At 38.6% G+C, this 21,153-nt stretch overlaps 1 protein-coding gene across 1 annotated transcript in view; it reads right to left on the bottom strand.

The window, feature by feature from the left end:
* Positions 1-404: 404 nt before the first annotated feature.
* Positions 405-21,153, bottom strand: part of GLRB (glycine receptor beta) — a 90,267-nt gene continuing 69,518 nt past the window's right edge. Inside the window, exons 8-9 of the mRNA XM_065904532.1 lie at positions 11,390-11,682; positions 405-701 (exon numbers count right to left, since the gene is read on the bottom strand). Coding sequence (XP_065760604.1) covers positions 405-701; positions 11,390-11,682 — 590 coding nt within the window. The remainder of the gene's footprint in view (positions 702-11,389; positions 11,683-21,153) is intronic.

Genomic DNA, 21,153 nt, shown 5'->3' with positions numbered 1-21,153 from the left:
CTGAAAGTTACAAGGAAGATTTGAAATGCTACATACACTGGAATGCTGATCTTAACAGGGTTCAGCGTGCATACCATTTTGTTATCAGAATTATCAGAAGTGTTTGCAATTTACACTAACTGGAGAGAAATGTTTGGATTTTATTTTATGTAGTATGCTTAACCTTCGTTTATTCCTAAAGCAATTATGTTTGCTTTACCTAAGTACATCATGATTAGAGCACAGACGTAACACAATCATGCTGCCATTCCACATGAAGGTGCCATATTTGTGTTACAATCCCATGGCATCCAAAATGCAATACACTGCTATGAAAATGCAAAGATTGTTCACAGATTGGCATTTATGAACGAGGTTGGTCACAATGCAATGGGATTTTACTTCATATGGATGGAAAGGGTTTATCATAAATATATAGACCAGTAGATAACGTTGAAGAATAAGAAGCAGAAAGGAAACAAGGCTCTCGCGTAAAGGTCGATTCTCTTTGCTGCTGTTGGAATAACGGGTTTGGCCGGAGGCGGCTTCTTGTTGTTCTTGGCCTGAGACTTCCCAAGTCCGTTGTTGACCTCAATGGGTTTTCCATAGCAGTCATAATTGGACAATTCAAAATCTCTCGGCAAGCTTCCCACGATGCTGAAGTCGTTTGATCTCAGATCAGACTTGGACGTACAAACCTTTTTGCATCTGGTCTCACCAACCTGAGAATAAAAATTAAAGACAGGGTATTGAGAATTTTTCTATTTATAAAGAATCTTCAAAAACATATTTTAAAAAAATTGATGGTTTATTCAGTTGGCTAGTGTCTCATTTAATCCACTAACAGAAATAATAGCCCACTGATTAAACCACATAATTACCTGAACATTTATGGCTCTAAAATGTTGCCTATATAACAAGGCTTAAGTCATGGGCATCAACTTTCAGGAGGTTGTTTTATGTGAAGGGATCAAGGTACCTATCATCCTTTATCTTAGGTGCTCCCAGGCTTATGAGAGTTCTCAGCTGAAAGACTGATTAATAATAAAAAGCCAACACTGAACTATGACACACATCATATTAGTAGACTATACAGAATACAAACATCTTCTGGTGCTTCTAACCTTTGACTTTCCTAGGGATTCTATTTCCAAATTGAGCGGTTTATAAATGACTGAAGCATGTATCCCTTCAGTGAGACAGACTGTATCTATAAACCACACTCACAAATAACTAAAAATGGTCACAGTGATCATGAACCAAAGGCTGATGAGTGAAAGGCATTCATCACTTGTTGACTAAAGATAAAATAGCTAGAGAATCCAAAGAAATTGTGTATATTTCAACCAGATCATATCCTACAGAGAATATTCAGGTAATCATCACTGAATTTCTAAATTTGACTCAATTTCCTATAATATACAAAATCATTATTTCACACTGAACTCTCTCTGGCCATCAGAAAAGCTCCTAGAAAAGACAGATATATAGTGCTGACCAATGGTTTAAGGAGTGCCTCCACTCCTTAATCTCCCACTGTTCTTACTTCCAACCTTTGTGATTCACCTTTGGAGTCTTCACTAAAATATTTACTACTTTACCAAAAAAGGAACTCGTGTTACCATAACTCTCAGCATACTAGAGTTAACACTAGTTTTTGCCTTGTTAGTATAATATGTTGAGTAATTTTTTGAATTCTATTTACATTTACTAGATTATGCCTGGATAAAAACGATGCTTAATGTAAGACATAAAACAAATTATTCTCCAGCAGTCTCCCAGGTACCAGGACACTGTCCTTTATCTGGACAGACACTGAGGCATTTTTTCTAGCAAAGTCAGGTGGCACTGTTTAGAGGTGGATAGCAAAAACAACCAACATACACCGAGTGAAAAAACAAGTGAAATGTGTTTACACATCATCCTGACTTTATGCATTTAAGTTATTTCTATATTTTTCAATCTTGAACAAACACTAGTAATGCTTTTTTAAGCTGGCTTACAAATGTTGGCTTTACCATTATATCATTAGACCACATAGATATTTGTATCATCCTGTTGGGTAAGAACTTTTGAAAAAGATGTTTAGGTAAACATAATAGTACCAAAGCACATAAGAAGTGGACTTCCCTGGTGGCCCAGTGGTTAAGAATCTGCCTTCCAATGCAGGGAACATGGGTTCAACAGCTGGTTGAGGAGCCAAGATCTCACATGCCGCCCAGAAACGAAGGCTGTATGCCCACAACTACTGACCACACGTGACTCAAGTAGAGAAGCCCAGCTACCACAGCAGAAGAAGCCACGTGTCTCAGCTAAGACCATGCACCCAAATCAATAAATAATACACAAAGGGCATACAAGAAACTGTTAATAAGTAGGAATGGGATTGAGGCTCTGGAAGTTCATGCTTCTTGAATGTCTTATATGTTAAAAAAAAATTGGGAATCACCAATATATTAAAATATTTAGAAAATGTCTGTTTAGCTCCATCCTGGTTTGATAGGACTTTGAGCTAAAGGGAGCAAACCTGAAAAAAGGGGATTCCTGATCCCCATTTTTTAATGTGTAATTTCAGTCTCCCCAGTGTGAGAGCCCGATGGGACTTATAAGGGAATTATGTCTTGATGGAGTCACCACTGTTCCGGAGTCTGATCCAAATCAGTTTTACACAGCACCTAGGAAAATGTCTGGAGAAAATAAGGACTCATCAACATAATGAGACAGAACAAAGCTAGCAACTAGAACCGAAGTAATTTAAATGCAACTTTGGGAAATCATTCATATATATGCATGAATACATATATTTGATATTTACTTCCAGGTCTTCTATTTAAATTCCCCAATTTGAAATCTTAAAGGTCGCTTTCAGCAAGCAGTCCAGCATCACACACACACACACACACACACACACACACACACACACACACACACACACACACACACGTTTCCACTCACACACCTTCCCAGTGAGTGTCACAAACAGAAGACACAATTTGAAGCTCCAGTTTTTCAGTGTTGTTTGAAGGATGTGTAAGCGAACTGTATAAAGACTGAATCACAACCTGCATTGGAACAGAAATGGGGAACAGCCTGTATGTAATAAACCTTTGCATTATTCTCACTCTCAGAGCAGCCCTCTGGGTACTTCAGACGCTTCCTCCCTTTAGAATCTCCACTCCAAAAGCACTAAGGATGCTTTGGAATCCACACATCAAAACAAAGGAGGACTTAAACTTCTGTCAGAAACTCAGGAAGTATGATTGTTATCAGTTTCTTTTTCTTTAATTTTTCTCAAAGAAAGCTGTACATATTTACTACAGAAATGCATTTACTCTGAGCTGTATTTTATTCATCACTTCACAAATGGTTTCATTATCTGTAAGTAACCAGACAAGTAGCCAAATTTATATGATACTATAATCTAAGTCATACATTTAAACACCTCAAATTTTCTAGTTTTTTAACATAAATTTATTCTTATTAATAGATTCTGCCAGCAATGTTAATCATTCTACAATTATATTAATATCTATACAGTTTATTAAAAATGTAGACAATGCATGTTACATTTATTCTGAAAGATTGTTTAAATATAGTAAATACCTAAAAGAAGAATAATTACTTCAACGTTAAAGTGATAACATGAAAAAGCACCCCCAAAAGCTTCAGTTTGGTTATACTAAATGTTTAATCATTTAATTTATTAAACCCTCTATAAATGTATTTGGAGATTTTGATATTTGAAATGAAGGGTGTGAGTATGTTGTGCGTGTGTTGGTGGAGAGAACCTCTACAATGGAAGCAATTTTCAATGATGTGACAGAATTGAATAAAGAATAAAATTAGGTTCCCTACCACTCATAATTCTTTACCTAATTAACTGGTCTCATCTTCTTTTGCTTATCAAACACTTCATACAAACACAACTTTCTTTAGTTCTTACTCTGCATATCAATATCAAATCGAATGTTTATGTAAGAGCATGAAGATAAAATAAATACTATTTTGTACTTACAAAATAAATACAATTTAATAAATATTTAAAATAAATATTATTTAATAAATACTATGTAATAAATATTTACAAAGTAAATACTATTTTAAGCATCACAATATCATATGCATAGGGACTAAATGAACTACTTAAAGCAAGACAGTAACCCTACTTAACATATTCTTAAAGGTCATCTTGGTTCTATGATTCTCTAATTTATAATTCCCCCACTGTTCCTCTTATGAACATGTGACTCATTTACTTTCATCATATAAACTTGTCATTTCTGAAAATTACTGGTAGCAAAAATGAGGTATTAATGCTACGATAATGAGACTGTCAAGGATTAAAAAATGATGCACATAAGAACTTCCAAAAGCTTCCAACTGTAGCCTCTAAGATTGCCTTTGTGGTCCTTCCCAGCTTGAATCTACACACATGCAAAAGCAAATCACAGTAAGCAATGTTTTTGTCTTTTTTAATTTTAGGGAGATGTTGGCTGGAGCAAAAAATAAATTCTTTTTCTTTTTTTATAAATGACAATATTTCTTGGCCAGAAGACTTAGGTGTGATTTCATGGTGATAAAAATATCCTCTACAGATGATAAAGATACTCAGAAGGGAATAATTCCTACATATTTTGCCATATTTAAATTAATTCTTATTTTAAAATACATATCACTATCATAAAGAAATAGCAATCATATTCATGCTACATGAATTGCAGCTCTGACTCATCTTGTGGATACTAGTGCTGGTTTAGTCACTAAGTCATGTCTGACTCTTGCGACCCCATGGACTGTAGCCTGCCAAGCTCCTCTGTCCATGGGATTCTCTAGGCAAGAATACTGGAGTGGGTTGCCATTTCCTTCTCCAGAGGATCTTCCCGACTCAGGGATCAAACCTGGGTTTCCTGCATTGCCGGTGGATTCTTTACTGACTGAGCTATGAAGGAAGACTATGAAGGATACTGCTGCTGCTGCTGCTAAGTCACTTCAGTCGTGTCCGACTCTGTGCGACCCCATAGACGGCAGCCCACCAGGCTCCCCCGTCCCTGGGATTCTCCAGGCAAGAACAGTGGAGTGGGCTGCCATTTCCTTCTCCAATGCGTGAAAGTGAAGCTGCTCAGCCATGTCCGACTGTTCGAGACCCCATGGACTGCAGCCTACCAGACTCCTCTGTCCATGGGATTCTCCAGGCAAGAGGACTGGAGTGGGTCGCCGTTGCCTTCTCTGACACTAGGGGTTGGAAATAGGTTCATGTGAACAGACATGGGTTCTCAACTGTTTTGACTGAATAAAAGTAGAAATATATGAGTGAAACAAATCAATAAACAAAATATTAGGATTTGTGGAGGAAGTACCAGATTTGGGGAAGGGAGAAACCTAAACAATTATATATGCCTGATGGCAAGTGATTTTAAAAATCAGTATCAAAATATTTCTACAATTCAAATTTCACTGTGTTTCCATTAATTACCATTGTTACTCTGTCTCAAAATAAGTGATATATTCCCTGATTGAAGTTACTAACAAAAACTTGTATCTTGAAAAGCAAAATATACTAGAACAAAAGTATTCTGAAACTAAAGCCATAATTATATTTTACATCAGCAAAATCAATAAATTAAAAGGGCAATGGTTTTTAAATTTCCTTTTTCATATTTTCTTTCGTGTGTCAATGTATAACAATCTTCTGAATTTGTCAGTCTTACACATTTGCTGTAAGTTCGATGTACCTATTAAAGTTGAGTTATTTTTGGACTCATTTTCATTTTGAAGCTTGTCTCAGGATACAAACTTCATATAGGTCCCTGTGCATCTTGGAAATTTCATTTTGTAAGAAATAAGAGTATCTTAAATTGACTTCTAAAAAAAAATAAAATTGATTTCTGGAGATGAAAAGTGAAAGTCGCTCAGTCGTGTCTGACTCTTTGCGACCCATGGACTATATAGTCCATGGAATTCTCCAGGCCAGAATACTGGAGTAGGTAGCCTTTTCTTTCTCCAGGGGAATCTTCCCAACCCAGGGATCAAACCCAGGTCCCCCGCATTGCAGGTGAATTCTTTACCAGCTGAGCCACCAAGAAAGCCCAAGAATATTGGAGCGGGTAGCCTATCCCTTCTCCAGTGAATCTTCCTGACTGGGGTCGAACTGGAGTCTCCTGCACAGCAGGTGGATTCTTTACCAGCTGAGCTACCAGGAAAACCCTGGAGATGAAAACCTCTGGTCAACTTTTCAACTCTAAAGCATTATTCTATGACTTTAGTATCAAAATGTTCTAGTAGTTTCAGAATCCAGGCATGTATGCTATTACTAGTTGCTAAAAACATAGAGAATAAAAACATAGAAGTTTCAAAATATGTTGATTTATTTAAATGTGTGTTTATTTAAATAATTTAAGTATGTTGTTTTATTCATTTGGTAGTTATTTTAAAGCTTGAAAGCCAAATTTAGAATAATTTAGTCTAATATCCTGGATCCTACTTATCTTTTATATCTATGTTCACAGATCATGCTGGCATGTCCTCTATTACTCTGAAAATCTGAGTGTAAAGAATCCATTTCCACCAAGACACTGGTTCATGGAATTAAGACCTAAAATTCTGCTGGCATGTCAGTAAACAAAGAATGTTGCAGCCATTAACCAATCACATAACAGCCACCACCCCCCTCTCCAGTGAGCCCTGAGGGAACTCAGGACGGAAAGAGGCTTCCCCCCATTTGGCAGTCAGTCCTGCAGCCACCCACAACGATGCACCCCAAGGAGACTCAGGATGAGAAAACACAGGGTCCTGGCCCAGACCGCTGAGGTGCACATCAGAGAAATGACTTCACTGAGCCCAATCTCTTGCATCTTCCCTTACAGAGAAAAGAGCTAAATTCATTAACTTGAGAAGTCTGGCTTTTAATCTGTTAAAAAATTAACAATAACTTTTTGTTTCAACTACTTCGTCTTTGTTGTAAAGACTTGTGTAACCTGGCTCCCCTGTTCCTCTTTGGAGCAGTTCTCTCAGTGTTCTCTGAGATGCCGTCTCCCGGATTAAAGTCCTAAGAATACCCTCCGGATGAAACACAAGTCTCAACTTTTAGTTTGTGCATTTTTCTCCAGTCAGCAGAATATGTTAAGATTCCAAGTTCACGAAGCATGCTCTGTGACTGGGAATTTCTGCAGTTGGTCAGGCCCCAGGACATTTCAGACGATGGAGCTGACTCTGACACTGCTGGAGACCAGACACCTATTCTTCAGCACAGCTTCACTGTGTGAATCCAGATCTCTTGACCAGGGTTCAGGTCAGTGTGTTGGGGGATCAGTGGGCTGGAAACATGAGGAAGTGGGAAAAGACAGGGAGACGTGAATGGAGGGGTTGGCAGAGTCAAAAACTCAAAAAGTGAGCATCACCCTGGGGTGTAAGGGCCTCAGGGATCCCTCCTTCTGCTAGTGCCCTGGAGAAACATGTGTATGTTTCAGAAGGAAGTCCTAAGCTTCTCACAAAGAAATGCCAGTTCTTTGATGTGCCAACATGAGCCTTTCATCAGCCATTGGCTCTTTTAAGTACCACTGAGTGGCACTGGTGGTAATAGAGAAAAAGTAAAATCCTGGGAAGGAGAACCATGATTTCTTTGATAAGGTGTGTTCCTGATGCATGAAGGCAGTGGGTCTGAACTGGATTAGTAGATAGGGGGGCTGCAACATGAACAGATGCTTAAGAGCAGCCCACTGATATATCCCTATTTATTCACGAGAAAGCAGGAGGCAAGGTACAGGTACAAGGAGGATGCTGAGGGGCCCCAAAAGAACGTGGGGGCCTTCTGCTACCAGGAAGGTTGAGGAGGCACACCCTGCACATTAGAAAAAGCAAACATAAGGCTGTGGAGGTGGAGAAAAGGAAGCAGGTCAACTGGAGACCTTGGGGGCCAAGGAAGGACATGGTGTGGTGAGTTCTTGCATTTCTTTTTCGCTTCAGATGTCTTAGATTAGGAACTGAAAATGCCAATGGGTGCAGACAGAAATAGCCCCAATAACAGCCCCTCTTTCTAGACAGAGGACAAAGGAAGGGGCAGCTTAGGAAGACAGAAACCCTTCACACAATAACCTCTCTACTGGAGCCTGTCATCACAGAAACAGCTGTGGCCTCACCCCTATCCACACCAGCAAGGAGTCCAAGCAGGGAGCTGGCCCTCATTCCACCTGGACCAGTAACAAGGCCCTGCTCCCTGGGGAGTGATGGGTGTTGGAGGGGATGGTGCAGGCAGGGCTGCTTCCCCACCCAGCAGCAAGCACCACGTTGCTTCTACTCTTCCCCTGGGTCATTGTCCTAGGAGGCAGGGCTCTCCCCATGGCAAGGCATACGGAAGCACCTCAGTGTCAAGAGGCCACACCGGGAAGAAAAGATGCCCAATGTCACCAGGCAGCAATGGGAGCCCTCACTTAACTGAGGGGCCCATCTGACAGCAAGGAGATGGCAGTCTTCCTTCTCCTGTAAGGACACTCAGAGGAAGGCAGCAACAACAGAAAGTTTACAAAAGATGCAGAGCCTCACCACATAATATGAAATGTCCAGGTTGCAACAAAAAAATCACTCATCATACAAAGAGTTGGAGAAGATATAAAATTGAAATTAAAAAATACAATCAGTAGAGATCAACACCAGGGTGAAACCATGTTAGAATTATCCAAGAAAGGTTTTAAAGCACGCATGACAAAAACACATCAATCAGCAATTATGAACATGCTTGGAACAAATGAGAAATGGAAAGCCTGAGAAAAGAAGTACAAAATCCCAGCAAAGAAAGAGAGAAAAGGAAGGAAGGACTGGAAAGAAAGAAAGAAAAAGAAAAACCATACGGAGATTTTATAACTGAAAAACATGTTAAACCAAAATATGAATATCAGTGGATAGGCTCAACAGAAAGATGAAGGGTGGGGAAAAGAATCCATAAACTAAGGATGTAACAGGAGAAATTACTGGGTCTGAACAAAAGGCAGAGAACTGACTAGGATGAGGAGCAGAGCATTGGTGATGTATGGGCCCATAATAGAGCATCTGATATTTCTGGCATCACAGTCCTGGAAGGATGAGGTAAAGGTACTCAAAGAAATGATCACTGAAAAATTTTCCCATTTGGCAAGAAGCCTAAGCCTGCATCTTTTTATTTTAAACTTTTTTATTTTGTATTGGGGTATAGCCAATTAACGATTTAATAGTTTCAGCTGAACAGCGAAGGGACCCAGCTATATATATGCATGTACTCATTGTCCCTCAAACTTCCCTCTCATCCAGGCTGCCACATAACATTAAGCAGAGTTCCATGTGCTATACAGTAAAGCCTGCATTTTTTAACAAGCTGAACAAACCCCAAACAAGATGACCCCTAAGAAAACTATATCAAAATACATAATTAAACTTCTCAACAGTAAAGACAAAAAAAAAAAAATCTTAAAAGCACCCAGAGAAAAATGACTTTACCTAAAGCAGAAAAACAATGTGAATGAAACAGGGTTCTCAGAAGTCACGGAGGCCAGAAGGAAGGAACACAATATTTTTTAGGTGCTGAAAGAAAAGAATCATCAACCAGGAATCTTATTCCCAGTGAAAGCATCCTTTGGGAATGAAGGGAAACCAAGATATTCCCAGATGAAGGAAAACTAGAAGGCTCTGTCACTAGGAGAGCTATCTAAAATAACGGATAATGAAATTCTCTAAAAGGAAAGAAAATAATAAAAGAACTTTGCAAAATCACAATAAAAGAAAGGTCAAAGAAATGAAAAGTATCCACAAATACAAAAAACTTTCCTTCTCCCTTTGAGTTTTCCAAATTATTTTTGATGGCACAGCAAAAATTATAACACTTTCTAATTAGGTTCTAAGGAATATTTTCAATAATTCTATCATATAGAGAGGAAAATAAAAGGTGTTAAGAGAGGTAACATCACATAATTTGGTAACATAATAACATTAAGAGACTGTGAAAAAGTCATGTATATATATAATGTAACACCTAGAATAATGATAAAGCAAGGTAGTGATACACTTAAAAACAATACGGGAAACTCAAAACGTCATGCTAGAAACTGTTCAAGCAATCCACACAAAGGAAGGAAAAAAGAAAGATTTTAAAAATATAGAATACACAGGAAATAAAATATAAAATCGACTGAAGCCCTAACATATCAATAAATTATTTAAATTTAAATGATCTAAACATACAAATTAAAACATGATCATGGCAGAGAAGATTAAAAGCCATCAACCAACCATATGTTCCCCACAAGAAACTCACGTCACATAGAATGATATAAACATGATGCATGGAAAAGGATGGAAAGAGATATGTTAAAGACATGATTTCCTTAAGGCCATGATAACTCCACATGAATGGATATTTTATATTTATTCTTCATGAAGAGGAATAGGGTATAAAGAGCTCTAGGGCCTGAGGAACCTCCCTACAAGGTAGTGATGAAGAATTTGCAAACAGACTTGACTGTAGGCTCAAAAAATGAGTTGATGACTTAACAGAAAAACAAAGAGCTGCAGGCAGAACCACCTAAGAACAGTTTACTGGCCTCGGTACTTAAAAGTGTGTCCAACACTCTAGGGCTCAGGGGTGGTGGTGGTGAGCAAATGGACCTGGTCTGGGGCCGGGGTAGGCAGGTAGGTAAGGTTTCCCAGCTGCAGAATGGTCTGGACCTCTTAGTATCTTGTGAAACTTCCCCTGCTAAGTTCCATGGAATTGGTCCCCTGGATAAGGGTCTTCTCAACTTGAGGGTACCAAGTAGGCATAATGGGATACATGGACAGCTGTCTTTAACCCATGACATCGCCTGTGGCTCAAGGACTTATCAGTACCTGAATCTGGAGGCACTGTCCACTATTCTTAGCCCCATCACCAAGCAACAAGGCAAGGTAATGGTTTTTCAGCTCTTCTCCAGCTATTCACCCTGCACTGCACATATCCCAAACCATGGGCGTAGTTTCCCTATGGGCCAGGCACCCAGTAAAGAAGTAGCCTGCCTGACATGGGCTTTGTGAAGCCCTCCAACTTGAAGAGGAAGAGGTGGGAGACTGAATCAAGAACACAGGCTCCCTGTGCCTTCAGCGCTTCCCCCACAGCCCCCTGGCCATTCATGAAGGCTTGTCACATGAGAAATAGTAGGAAGGTCTGGAGTTTGGGCAAGACCTCCAATTTGATAGTGAACATCATACTGAAGGAATTTAAGCATCCTTGAATTCCACGGACGTCATCTAGCAATTTGATGGTTGATTCGCTAAGTGTTCTATTCTTTTCCAACAAGTAGATTGGGCTTAATTCCTTCTCATCTGTGAGCAAGAAACGTGTGTGAATCAATTCTACCAACCCTTTACACCCACAGAGCGCATTTCACTGGCGGACGTCAGACGTCATCCTTACCTGCAGGGTGCTGAAGTGAACAGGTGTGCCTGTGCCATTAACAGTGTTCTTTTTAGCCACGTTTCCCCCTTTCCCATCTGCTTGCTCGGCCTTGGCAATTCTGGCTTTTTCTGCTTCAACTCGTTTGGGGTTATTGAGCATCACCTGGACGACTGCGTACTCCACCAGGGACGCAAAGCCGAAGAGGAGACAAGCGATGAGCCACACGTCCAGCGCCTTCACGTAGGACACCTTGGGAAGTTCTGCAGCCAGGGTTGTGCACTCAGAGGCCAAGCTCAGTACCGAGAAGATGCCTGCAGGACAGAGACCAGAATTCAAGACGCTTATTGCTGTGGCTGCTGCTACTGCTGCTTCAGTCGTGTCTGACTCTGTGCAACCCCACAGATGGCAGCCCACCAGGCTCCTCTGTCCCTGGGATTCTCCAGGCGAGAATGCTGGAGTGGGTTGCCATTTCCTTCTCCAATGCATGCATGCATGCTAAGTCGCTTCAGTCGTGTCTGACTCTGTGCAACCCCATAGATGGCAGCCCACCAGGCTCGTCTGTCCATGGGATTCTCCAGGCGAGAATACTGGAGTGGGTTGCCATTTCCTTCTCCAAGATGCTTCTTACTCCCATGAAACATCCTACAATCACTGCTCTTTGATGAAATCTGTCTCCAGTAACTGCAGAAGGAAATGGCAACGCACTCTGGTATTCTTGCCTGGGAAAGCCCATGGATGGAGCAGCCTGGTGGGCTACGGCCCATTCAGGTCCCAAGAGTCAGACATGACTTGGAGACTAGAGCACCACCACCTCTCCAGTAACCCACTGTCACTCAAGCTCCTTCAAAGCATAAAGAGAAGAAGAAGTACTGTGTATATAATTTTTATGAAGGAATTATTTAATGTGGGTGAAGATGCATGTAAACACCTAACATTTTTTAAAAATAAATATAAGTGTAAACCAAGGTATAAAAACCACCATTTGGATCTTATCTAAATATTAAAGATATCTAAAACTATTCCATAGTATCTCTGAGGAAGCCACAAAGCTCTCTGATTAGAGAAGTTATTTTACTTCTTAGCTTTACTCTAAACATTTATAGAGCTGAGTTTTGCTCCCTGAACTACTAAGTCAGAACAAGAATAGAACATATAAAGCAATTTTCTGATAAGGTTCAAAATTTTTAAAAATCTAATAGAAAAGACAAAGCGGAGAACATCCTGGATTATTTCAGGGAAAACAAATGATTCTAGTTTTTTAAGGAAAGAATGAAATCTTGCTACATGTTTTATTAACCTTTATGGGACGCTAACTAGGTTGTGTATCAATTTAAGTCAAATAAGTGTAAAATCCCAAAGGACAATAGCAATAATCCATCTCCCTCTTTCTCTCCGCTCCTGCCACACTCCTAAACTTTCCCTTGGTCTTCCTTCCTAGGTATTTTCAGAAGAGGGGCTGGGAAACATGACTCGTTGGGACCATCATCACCACATACTGGGCTGGAGCCTCAGGTAAGGTCAAGGAAGCCTCACTCTAAGTCAAGCAGGAGCAAGTTTTTCTTGGCTCTGAGAGTGAATTTCAATTATGGGGCTATGTGGACCTTTTTCCTCCTAGATGTGACCACTTCCGAGAGCTAGTGAATATATTACCCTAATGATGAAAGATGTACTTAGCTGTCTTTGCTCTTGCACTGGGAATACAGTAAGTACTATACTAGTGTCAATAATCAGCTAAAACATTGAAAAATATATATTCCATCAGTTGCTTCATTTCAGAGACTTCTGAAAGGTGTGGAGATTTTTTATTTTTGTTTGTAAATATTGAAGCACTAAGAGACTCTACCAGAAAGAATTTGTGTAAAATATAACTTCTGCAGATAGAAACAATATTAAGTATATGCATATACATGTATATAACAATATTACACATATATGTATATAACAATATTACATATATATATTTAAGCTTGCTAAATACCTCATTTATGATTATAATAACTATCCTTCATCTTGATGAAAACTAATTATATAATAGCACTATATTTTAAAACTTAACATAGGTTTTAATGTTTTCTAACCTGGAAGTGAAAAGTAGTATAAAAATCCAAGATCTTCTCAATCATTGCCCTAACCTCTGTTAATTATACTTATGGGCACTCATTTGGTAAGTCATTTTTCCAAATCTTTTTTTTAAATTTTTAATCAAATGTTATGTCAACTTAAGCAAAAAGGGGCCTTGAGATAGACTATACTGACCATTCTCTGTGTTTTCATAGCATTCCATTCTCATCAATAACACAGAATGTATCACATTGTAGCAAATTTAGTAGCATACCTGAACCTTTATCTTGACATATTAGAAACCTTTGAATGAAATGGGAGAATAGTGCCAGATTATAGAAGGTCTTGAAAGTCCTAGTGTGGATCTCTGATTGTATTTGGTAGAGAAATGATGTTATCAAAAGAATGTTTCAGTAATGTCCTTTAGTAGGGATACAGAAATAAACTAAGAAAGAGAAAATAGGAGGTGCAGAAACAAAGAATAACAAAATGAATGACAGGATTGATGTAGAAAGAAGGATTTTGGAGGAAACATTTTTTAAAACTTGGTTACCAGTTAAAGGAAGAAGGTAGACTGAGACAAACTTCTGGACAGAACGACTGCAGAAACATGAAATACATAATAGGAATACGAGGCTATAGAAAAGATGTGACTTTGAAAGGAAAATACCTAGTTAGGTCAGATGAGGGTCTAGAAACAAAAAAACTGGTAACCACCACTCAGCACCGGCCACCTGAACTTGTTAAAGGACAAGCTGGTCAGTATTATTCGGGGGAGTCATGGTGAAAAGGGAAGGGACTCTGAGGCAGGGATGCTCGGGTGTCAGAAAAAGGGGATCAAAGAAGAAGAGGAGAATTAGGAGGAATAGGATATTAACGGACATTTGGGAGGTATTTAAAGTCCCAGGTGTTAAGTTAATAAAAACCATGATGGCCAATTCCATTAAGATTTGTATCATTTTAGGAATGGAAATGGAGATGAACTTAGGGACATGACCGTGTACCTCGTCTACAGGAAATCATATTAACATGGGAAACGTCCATTTGCTCTTTTATCCTAAAATAAGAAATCTGAGAAAATAACATTTCTCTAGACAAATGATTCAGTATTTTCTTAAGACAGTTGTCAGATGGGACTACTTCACTTCTAACTAATGCATAGTGAAATTCTGCCCAAATTTTACTATATTATGAACCAATAAAAAGAAATGTGAAGCCCATCATTCATACAAATGTGAATTTTTATAATTTTAATATTGTGTTCTTAATAAAATATTCCTATTTAATGGAGCACCTCTCTAATAAATTTCAGGACTTCTTGGTTTAACATGTCTAAGGAAAGTGAAGTTGCTCAGTCATGTCCAACTCTTTGCGATCCCGTGGACTGTAGCTCTACCAGGTTCCTCTGTCCATGGGATTTTCCAGGCAAGAATACTGGAGTGGGTTGCCATTTCCTTCTCCAGGAGATCTTCCTGACCCAGGGACTGAACCCGGGTCTCCTGCATCGTAGGCAGACACTTTACCGTCTGAGCCACAGGGAAGTTCATGTCCACAAATGTCTAAAATATATAGTCCTTATTTGTTGTTTGTTAATTTTCTCTTCCTAGTGCAAAAACAAATCAAGTCTAGTTTCAAATCAGGGAATATGCCATAAAATTTATATCAATTCTGATAAATTTGTGGAGGTCTACACATACTAAATGTTATGGTGGACAAATAATATAAATTAAAGCAATAATAAATTACATAAAGAATTGACCTGGAAAAAAACATCTGTAAAGAATTCAGAGTGAAGAGAAAGCTGTTTGCAGCTCATCAGTATAAAGAAAATACTTTATAGTGATAAAATCCTTAAAGGACCATTATTTATAGTGAACTCGGATTGACTATGGGATGTCCAGAGAGTTCTCATTCGGCCAATCTCAGAGGAAACATCTGTAGAATGATTCTTTAAAAGCACATATGCTAGGAATGCACTGAATTAAAGAGGAATATCCAAAACTAGAAGACCAAAAAAGGAAAAGAAGAAAAATAGGGGAAAAAAATGGAAGAATGGAAAGGAAAAGAAAGGGGGTTCTATCCACAACACACAGAACCAACAGAGCGAGGTTAGGAGACACTCTGCATAGCAGCTACTATCTAAACCTCAAATCGTTTTTATCCCACACAGAGATGAATTACAATACTCTCTAAATTCATACATATGTAGTCGTTACTAATAACATCAAAATTCACTTATAAATATGCTAAATTATTACATCAGCATGTTATCATTTCACATCACTCTAACCAAGGGACAGTTAAAAGCAAAACTACAATTGCTACCATGTGCAAATCCAAAAATACTTTTGAAATTTTTGGAGGAGATTCTTACAATCAAAAAGATCTTGAACCACTACTCCAGACAATAAGAAAAGACTATACGAAGAAAGAAAGGTACTTTACGTGGCCTGCTAGAGATCTGAATTGTGACCTGAGTTACTCATCTTTTTACATTTATGATTGAAAATTATTTGTTTTAAAAAATCCTTTTTTAGCAGCAACTAAAGCATTTCATGTACCAGGAAAAGAAAATGTTAAAGCTTACTTAGACTAAGAAGTAAAAGACATTCCTTATAAAAGTATAAGACTTTTATACTTAAAGAAATAACTGAAGACAAAGTCTACCTAAAATTCACACAGGAAGCTTTGATTTTTGTTAGCAATGGAGAGTGTACATAAAAAAACCAGGAAGGAAAATAAAACTAGAATACAAAACCAATCTTTTTTTAAAAAAGCAAGATTAATCTAGAGTAAATGATACATGTTTTTCTCCTAAATTTTTAAAAATAATATGAGCCATCCTAGGAAAAGATTGGAAAATTCACTCTGTAATCTTTGGAAACAATGTAGGGAAAAAATAGAGAAAGGAAATGTACACTGGGTCAACATAGCCATATTGACAGAGTATCCTGAAATTTAATCTAAGTTAGTAACATGATTTCATTTTTCTTTTTCTGTAAAATTATAAATATGTGTGGGTCTAATAACAGAGCTTCAAAATATCTGAAGCATAATTCCATAATTAGAGGTGGAGATTTTGACAACACCCTCATCAATAACTATGACCTGGACAAAACACAGGAAAGACTTTAAAAGTACTATCAACTAGCTTGACCCCATTCATATTTATGAATACTAAACCAACAATGACAAACTCGCACTGCAAGTGTGCATGAGATGATGCTAGGAAACATGCTAGGCTGGGCCATGAAAAAAGGCTCAATAAACATAAAAGTATTGACATCATAAAGTATGTTCCCTGATAAAATTAAAAACAAATCATATTCAAGTACTTATGAAAAGCCTAAATATTTGGAAACCAAACTACACATATCTAAAAAATCCATGGGCTCAATAAGAAATCATAATGTAAATAAGAAAAAAAATTTTAATGAAAGAAGGTAAAAATATACCAACATTTGTGCACTTCAGCTAATGCAGGGCTTACAAAGGTAATTTGTAACTTTAAATACTCAAATTAAAAAAGAAGAAAGACCTAAAATGAACTGAGTTTTTCAAGCATCAAAAAAAAAGCTCAAATAAAATCTATTGGAATCTAAAAAAGAGTAGGTATATGTTTCCATATGGCTGATTCACTTTGCTTTGCAGCAGACACTAATACAATATTATGAATCAACTGTGCTCCAATAAAAATTATTACTCCTAACAAAATAATTTAAAAAATAAAAAAACTAAAAATCTAAACTAAGTGAAAAGAAAGAATAAAGAGTTAAAATCAATGAAAAAGAAAGAAAAAAATGAATGAAATCAAAGCAGATGTTTTGAAAATACAAAGAAAATGGATAAACCTCTAGCTAGAGCAGTAAAAAAAAAAAAAAAAATCACTAGTTAACAATATCAGGAATATATAGGAATGAACACATTGCTACAGCTTGACATTAAAAGGAAAAATCAATATTACGAACATGTTTGTGCTAATAATTTTTCCAACTCATCTATCATCTAGGAATAAATTGGTAAAATTCATCAAATAAAGGGAAACAACATAAACATTTAAACATACACAGAGAAAGCATCTGGCAAAATTCAACAGTCATGATAAAAACTCTGCCAACTAGGAAAAGCAGGGAACCTCTTCAACCTGATCAAGAGAGCTACAGAATAGAGAGCCTGTATTATACTCGACAGTGAATACTTCAACTATTGCTACCCAAAGTCAGGAATCAACATCTCTCACAATTCTATTCGACATTGTACTAGAGGCACCACAAGAAGACAGAAAAGTTAAGTGTTTGGGAAGTATGTGACAGAGGAGTATATAAAAACAAGCAAAATGGTACCATTACATTGATAAACACTATTTTAGAAAAGCAAAACATACTTTCTCCACAAAATGCAGAAATTCCATTTCTAGGTGTTTATCCAAGAGTAATGAAAACATATGCCCACACAGAGACGTATACAGAATTATTTGTAGCATCATCTGTAACACTCCAAAACTGGAAACAACCCAAATCTCCAACAACTGTTTAATGGGAAAGCGCACTACTGAAGTGGAGCAGGACCCTGCGGTCTTTGTCCCTCATGTCCTCTGTCTGCCTTCTCTCTGTGGAACAACTTAAGCCAAAGAATGACTTTAATCAGAGAAGTGAGAATATGCAGAAACAAAAGAAAGCAAAGGATATCAAATAATAATAGTTTAGTCATTAAGCATAGTCAAAAACTTTTGGCTTCCCTAGTGGCTCAGCGGTAAGAATCCTCCTGCAACACAAGAGACTCAGGAGATGCAGGTTCTATCCCTAAGTTGGGAAGATCCCCTGGAGGAGGAAATGGCACCCATTCCAGTACTCTTGCTGGGAAAATCCCATAAACAGAGGAGCAGGTGGGCTACGGTCCATGTGGTCACAAAGAGTCAAACATGACTAAGCATGTGTGCACGCATGCACAAGAACCTTTAGTTCCTCCTCAGAGTTCAGTTCAGTCACTCAGTCGTGTCCGACTCTTTGCGACTCCATGAACCGCAGCACACGAGGCCTCCCTGTCCATCATCACCAACTCCCGGAGTCCACCCAAACCCACGTCCGTCGAGTCGATGATACCATCCAACCATCTCATTCTCTGTTGTCCCTTCCTTCTCCTGCCCCCAATCCCTCCCAGCATCAAAGTCTTTTCCAATTAGTCAGCTCTTCGCATCAGGAGGCCAAAGTGTTGGAGTTTCAGCTTCAGCATCAGTCCTTCCAATGAACACCCAGGACTGATCTCCTTTAGGATGGACTGTTTGGATCTCCTTGCAGTCCAAGGGACTCTCAAGAGTCTTCTCCAACTACACAGTTCAAAAGCGTCAACTCTTTGGCATTCAGCTTTCTTTATAGTCCAACTTTCACATCCATACATGACCACTGGAAAAACCATAGCCTTGACTAGACAGAATTTTGTTGGCAAAGTAATGTCTCTGCTTTTTAATAGGCCATCTAGGTTGGTCAAAACTTTCCTTCCAAGGAGTAAGCGTCTTTTAATTTCATGGCTGCAATCACCATCTGCAGTGAATTTGGAGCCCAGAAAAATAAAGTCAGCCACTGTTTCCACTGTTCCCTATCTATCTGCCATGAAGTGATGGGACCAGATGCCATGATCTTAGTTTTCTGAATGTTGAGCTTTAAGCCAACTTTTTCTCTCCTCTTTCATTTTCATCAAGAGACTCTTTAGTTCTTCTTCTCTTTCTGCCATAAGGGTGGTGTCATCTGCATATCTGAGGTTATAGATATTTTTCCTGGAAAACTTCATTCCAGCTTGTGCTTCCTCCAGCCTAGCATTTCTCATGATGTACTCTGCATAGAAGTTAAATAAGCAGGGTGACAATATACAGTCTTGACGTACTCCTTTTCCTATTTGGAACCAGTCTGTTAGTCCATGTCCAGTTCCAACTGTTGCTTCCTGACCTACATACAGGTTTCTCAAGAGGCAAGTCAAGTGGTCTGCTATGCCCATCTCTTTCAGAATTTTCCACAGTTTATTTTGATCCACACAGTCAAAGGCTTTGGTGTAGTCAATAAAGCAGAAATAGATTTCTGGAACTCATTGCTTTTTCGAAGATTCATAAGATGTTGGCAATTTGATCTCTGGTTCCTCTGCCTTTTCTAAAACCAGCTTGAACATCTGGAAGTTCACGGTTCACGTATTGCTGAAGCCTGGCTTGGAGAATTTTAAGCATTACTTTACTAACGTGTGAGATGAATGCAATTGTGCAGTAGTCTGAGCATTCTTTGGCATTGCCTTTCTTTGGGATTAGAATGAAAACTGACCTTTTCCAGTCCTGTGGCCACTGCTGAGTTTTCCAAATTTGCTGGCATATTGAGTGCAGCACTTTCACAGCATCGTTTAGGATTTGAAACAGCTCAACTGGAATTCCATCACCTCCACTAGCTTTGTTCGTAGTGATGTGTACTAAGGCCCACTTGACTTCACATTCCAGGATGTCTGGCTCTAGGAGAGAGATCACACCATCGTGATTATCTGGGTCATGAAGATCTTTTTTGTACAGTTCTTCTGTGTATTTTTGCCACCTCTTTTTAATGTCTTCTGCTTCTGTTAGGTCCCTACAATTTCTGTCCTTTATTGAGCCTATCTTTGCATGAAACGTTCCCTTGGTGTCTCTAATTTTCTTGAAGAGATCTCTAGTCTTTCCCATTCTATTGTTTTCATCTATTTCTTCACACTGATGGCTGAGGAAGGCTTTCTTACCTCTCCTTGCTATTCGTTGGAACTCTGCATTCAAATGGGTTCATCTTTCCTTTTCTCCTTTGCTTTTCGCTTCCCGTCTTTTCACAGCTATTTGTAAGTCCTCCTCAGACAGCCATTTTGCCTTTTTGCATTTCTTTTCCATGGGGATAGTCTTGATTCCTGTCTCTTATACTATGTCACGAACCTCCATCCATAGTTCATCAGGCACTCTGTCTATCAGATCTAGTCCCTCAAATCTATTTCTCACTTCCACTGTATAGTCATAAGGGATTTGATTTAGGTCATACCTGAATGGTCTAGTGGTTTTCTCCACTTTCTTCAATTTCAGTCTGAATTTGGCAATAAGTAGTTCATGATCTGAGCCACACTCAGCTCCTGGTCTTGTTTTTGCTGACTATAGAGCTTCTCCATCTTTGGCTGCAAAGAATTTAATCAATCTGATTTCAGTGTCGACCATCTGGTGATGTCCATGTGTAGAGTCTTCTCTTGTGTTGTTGGAAGAGGATGTTTGCTATGACCAGTGCGTTCTCTTAGAAGAACTCTGTTAGCCTTTGCCCTGCTTCATTCTGTCCTCCAAGGCCAAATTTGCCTGTTACTCCAGGTGTTTCTTCACTTCCTACTTTTGCATTCCAGTCCCCTATAAAGAAAAGGGCATCTTTCTTGGGTGTTAGTTCTAGAAGGTCTTGTGGGTCTTCATAGAACTGTTCAACTTCAGCTTCTTCAGCATTACTGGTCAGGGCATAGACTTGAATTACCATGATATTGAGTGGTTTGCCTTGGAAATGAACAGAGATCATGCTGTCATTTTTGTGATTGTATCCAAGTACTGCATTTCGGACTCTGTTGACCATGATGGTTACTCCGTTTCTTCTAAGGGATTCCTGCCCACAGCAGTAGATATATTGGTCATCTGAGTTAATGTCACCCATTCCAATCCATCTTAGTTCACTGATTCATAGAATGTCGATGTTCACTCT

This window comes from Muntiacus reevesi, chromosome 13 (assembly GCF_963930625.1).
Source record: "Muntiacus reevesi chromosome 13, mMunRee1.1, whole genome shotgun sequence".
Classification (NCBI taxonomy): Eukaryota; Metazoa; Chordata; class Mammalia; order Artiodactyla; family Cervidae; genus Muntiacus; species Muntiacus reevesi.
This window is presented reverse-complemented; position numbering and strand designations above follow the sequence as displayed.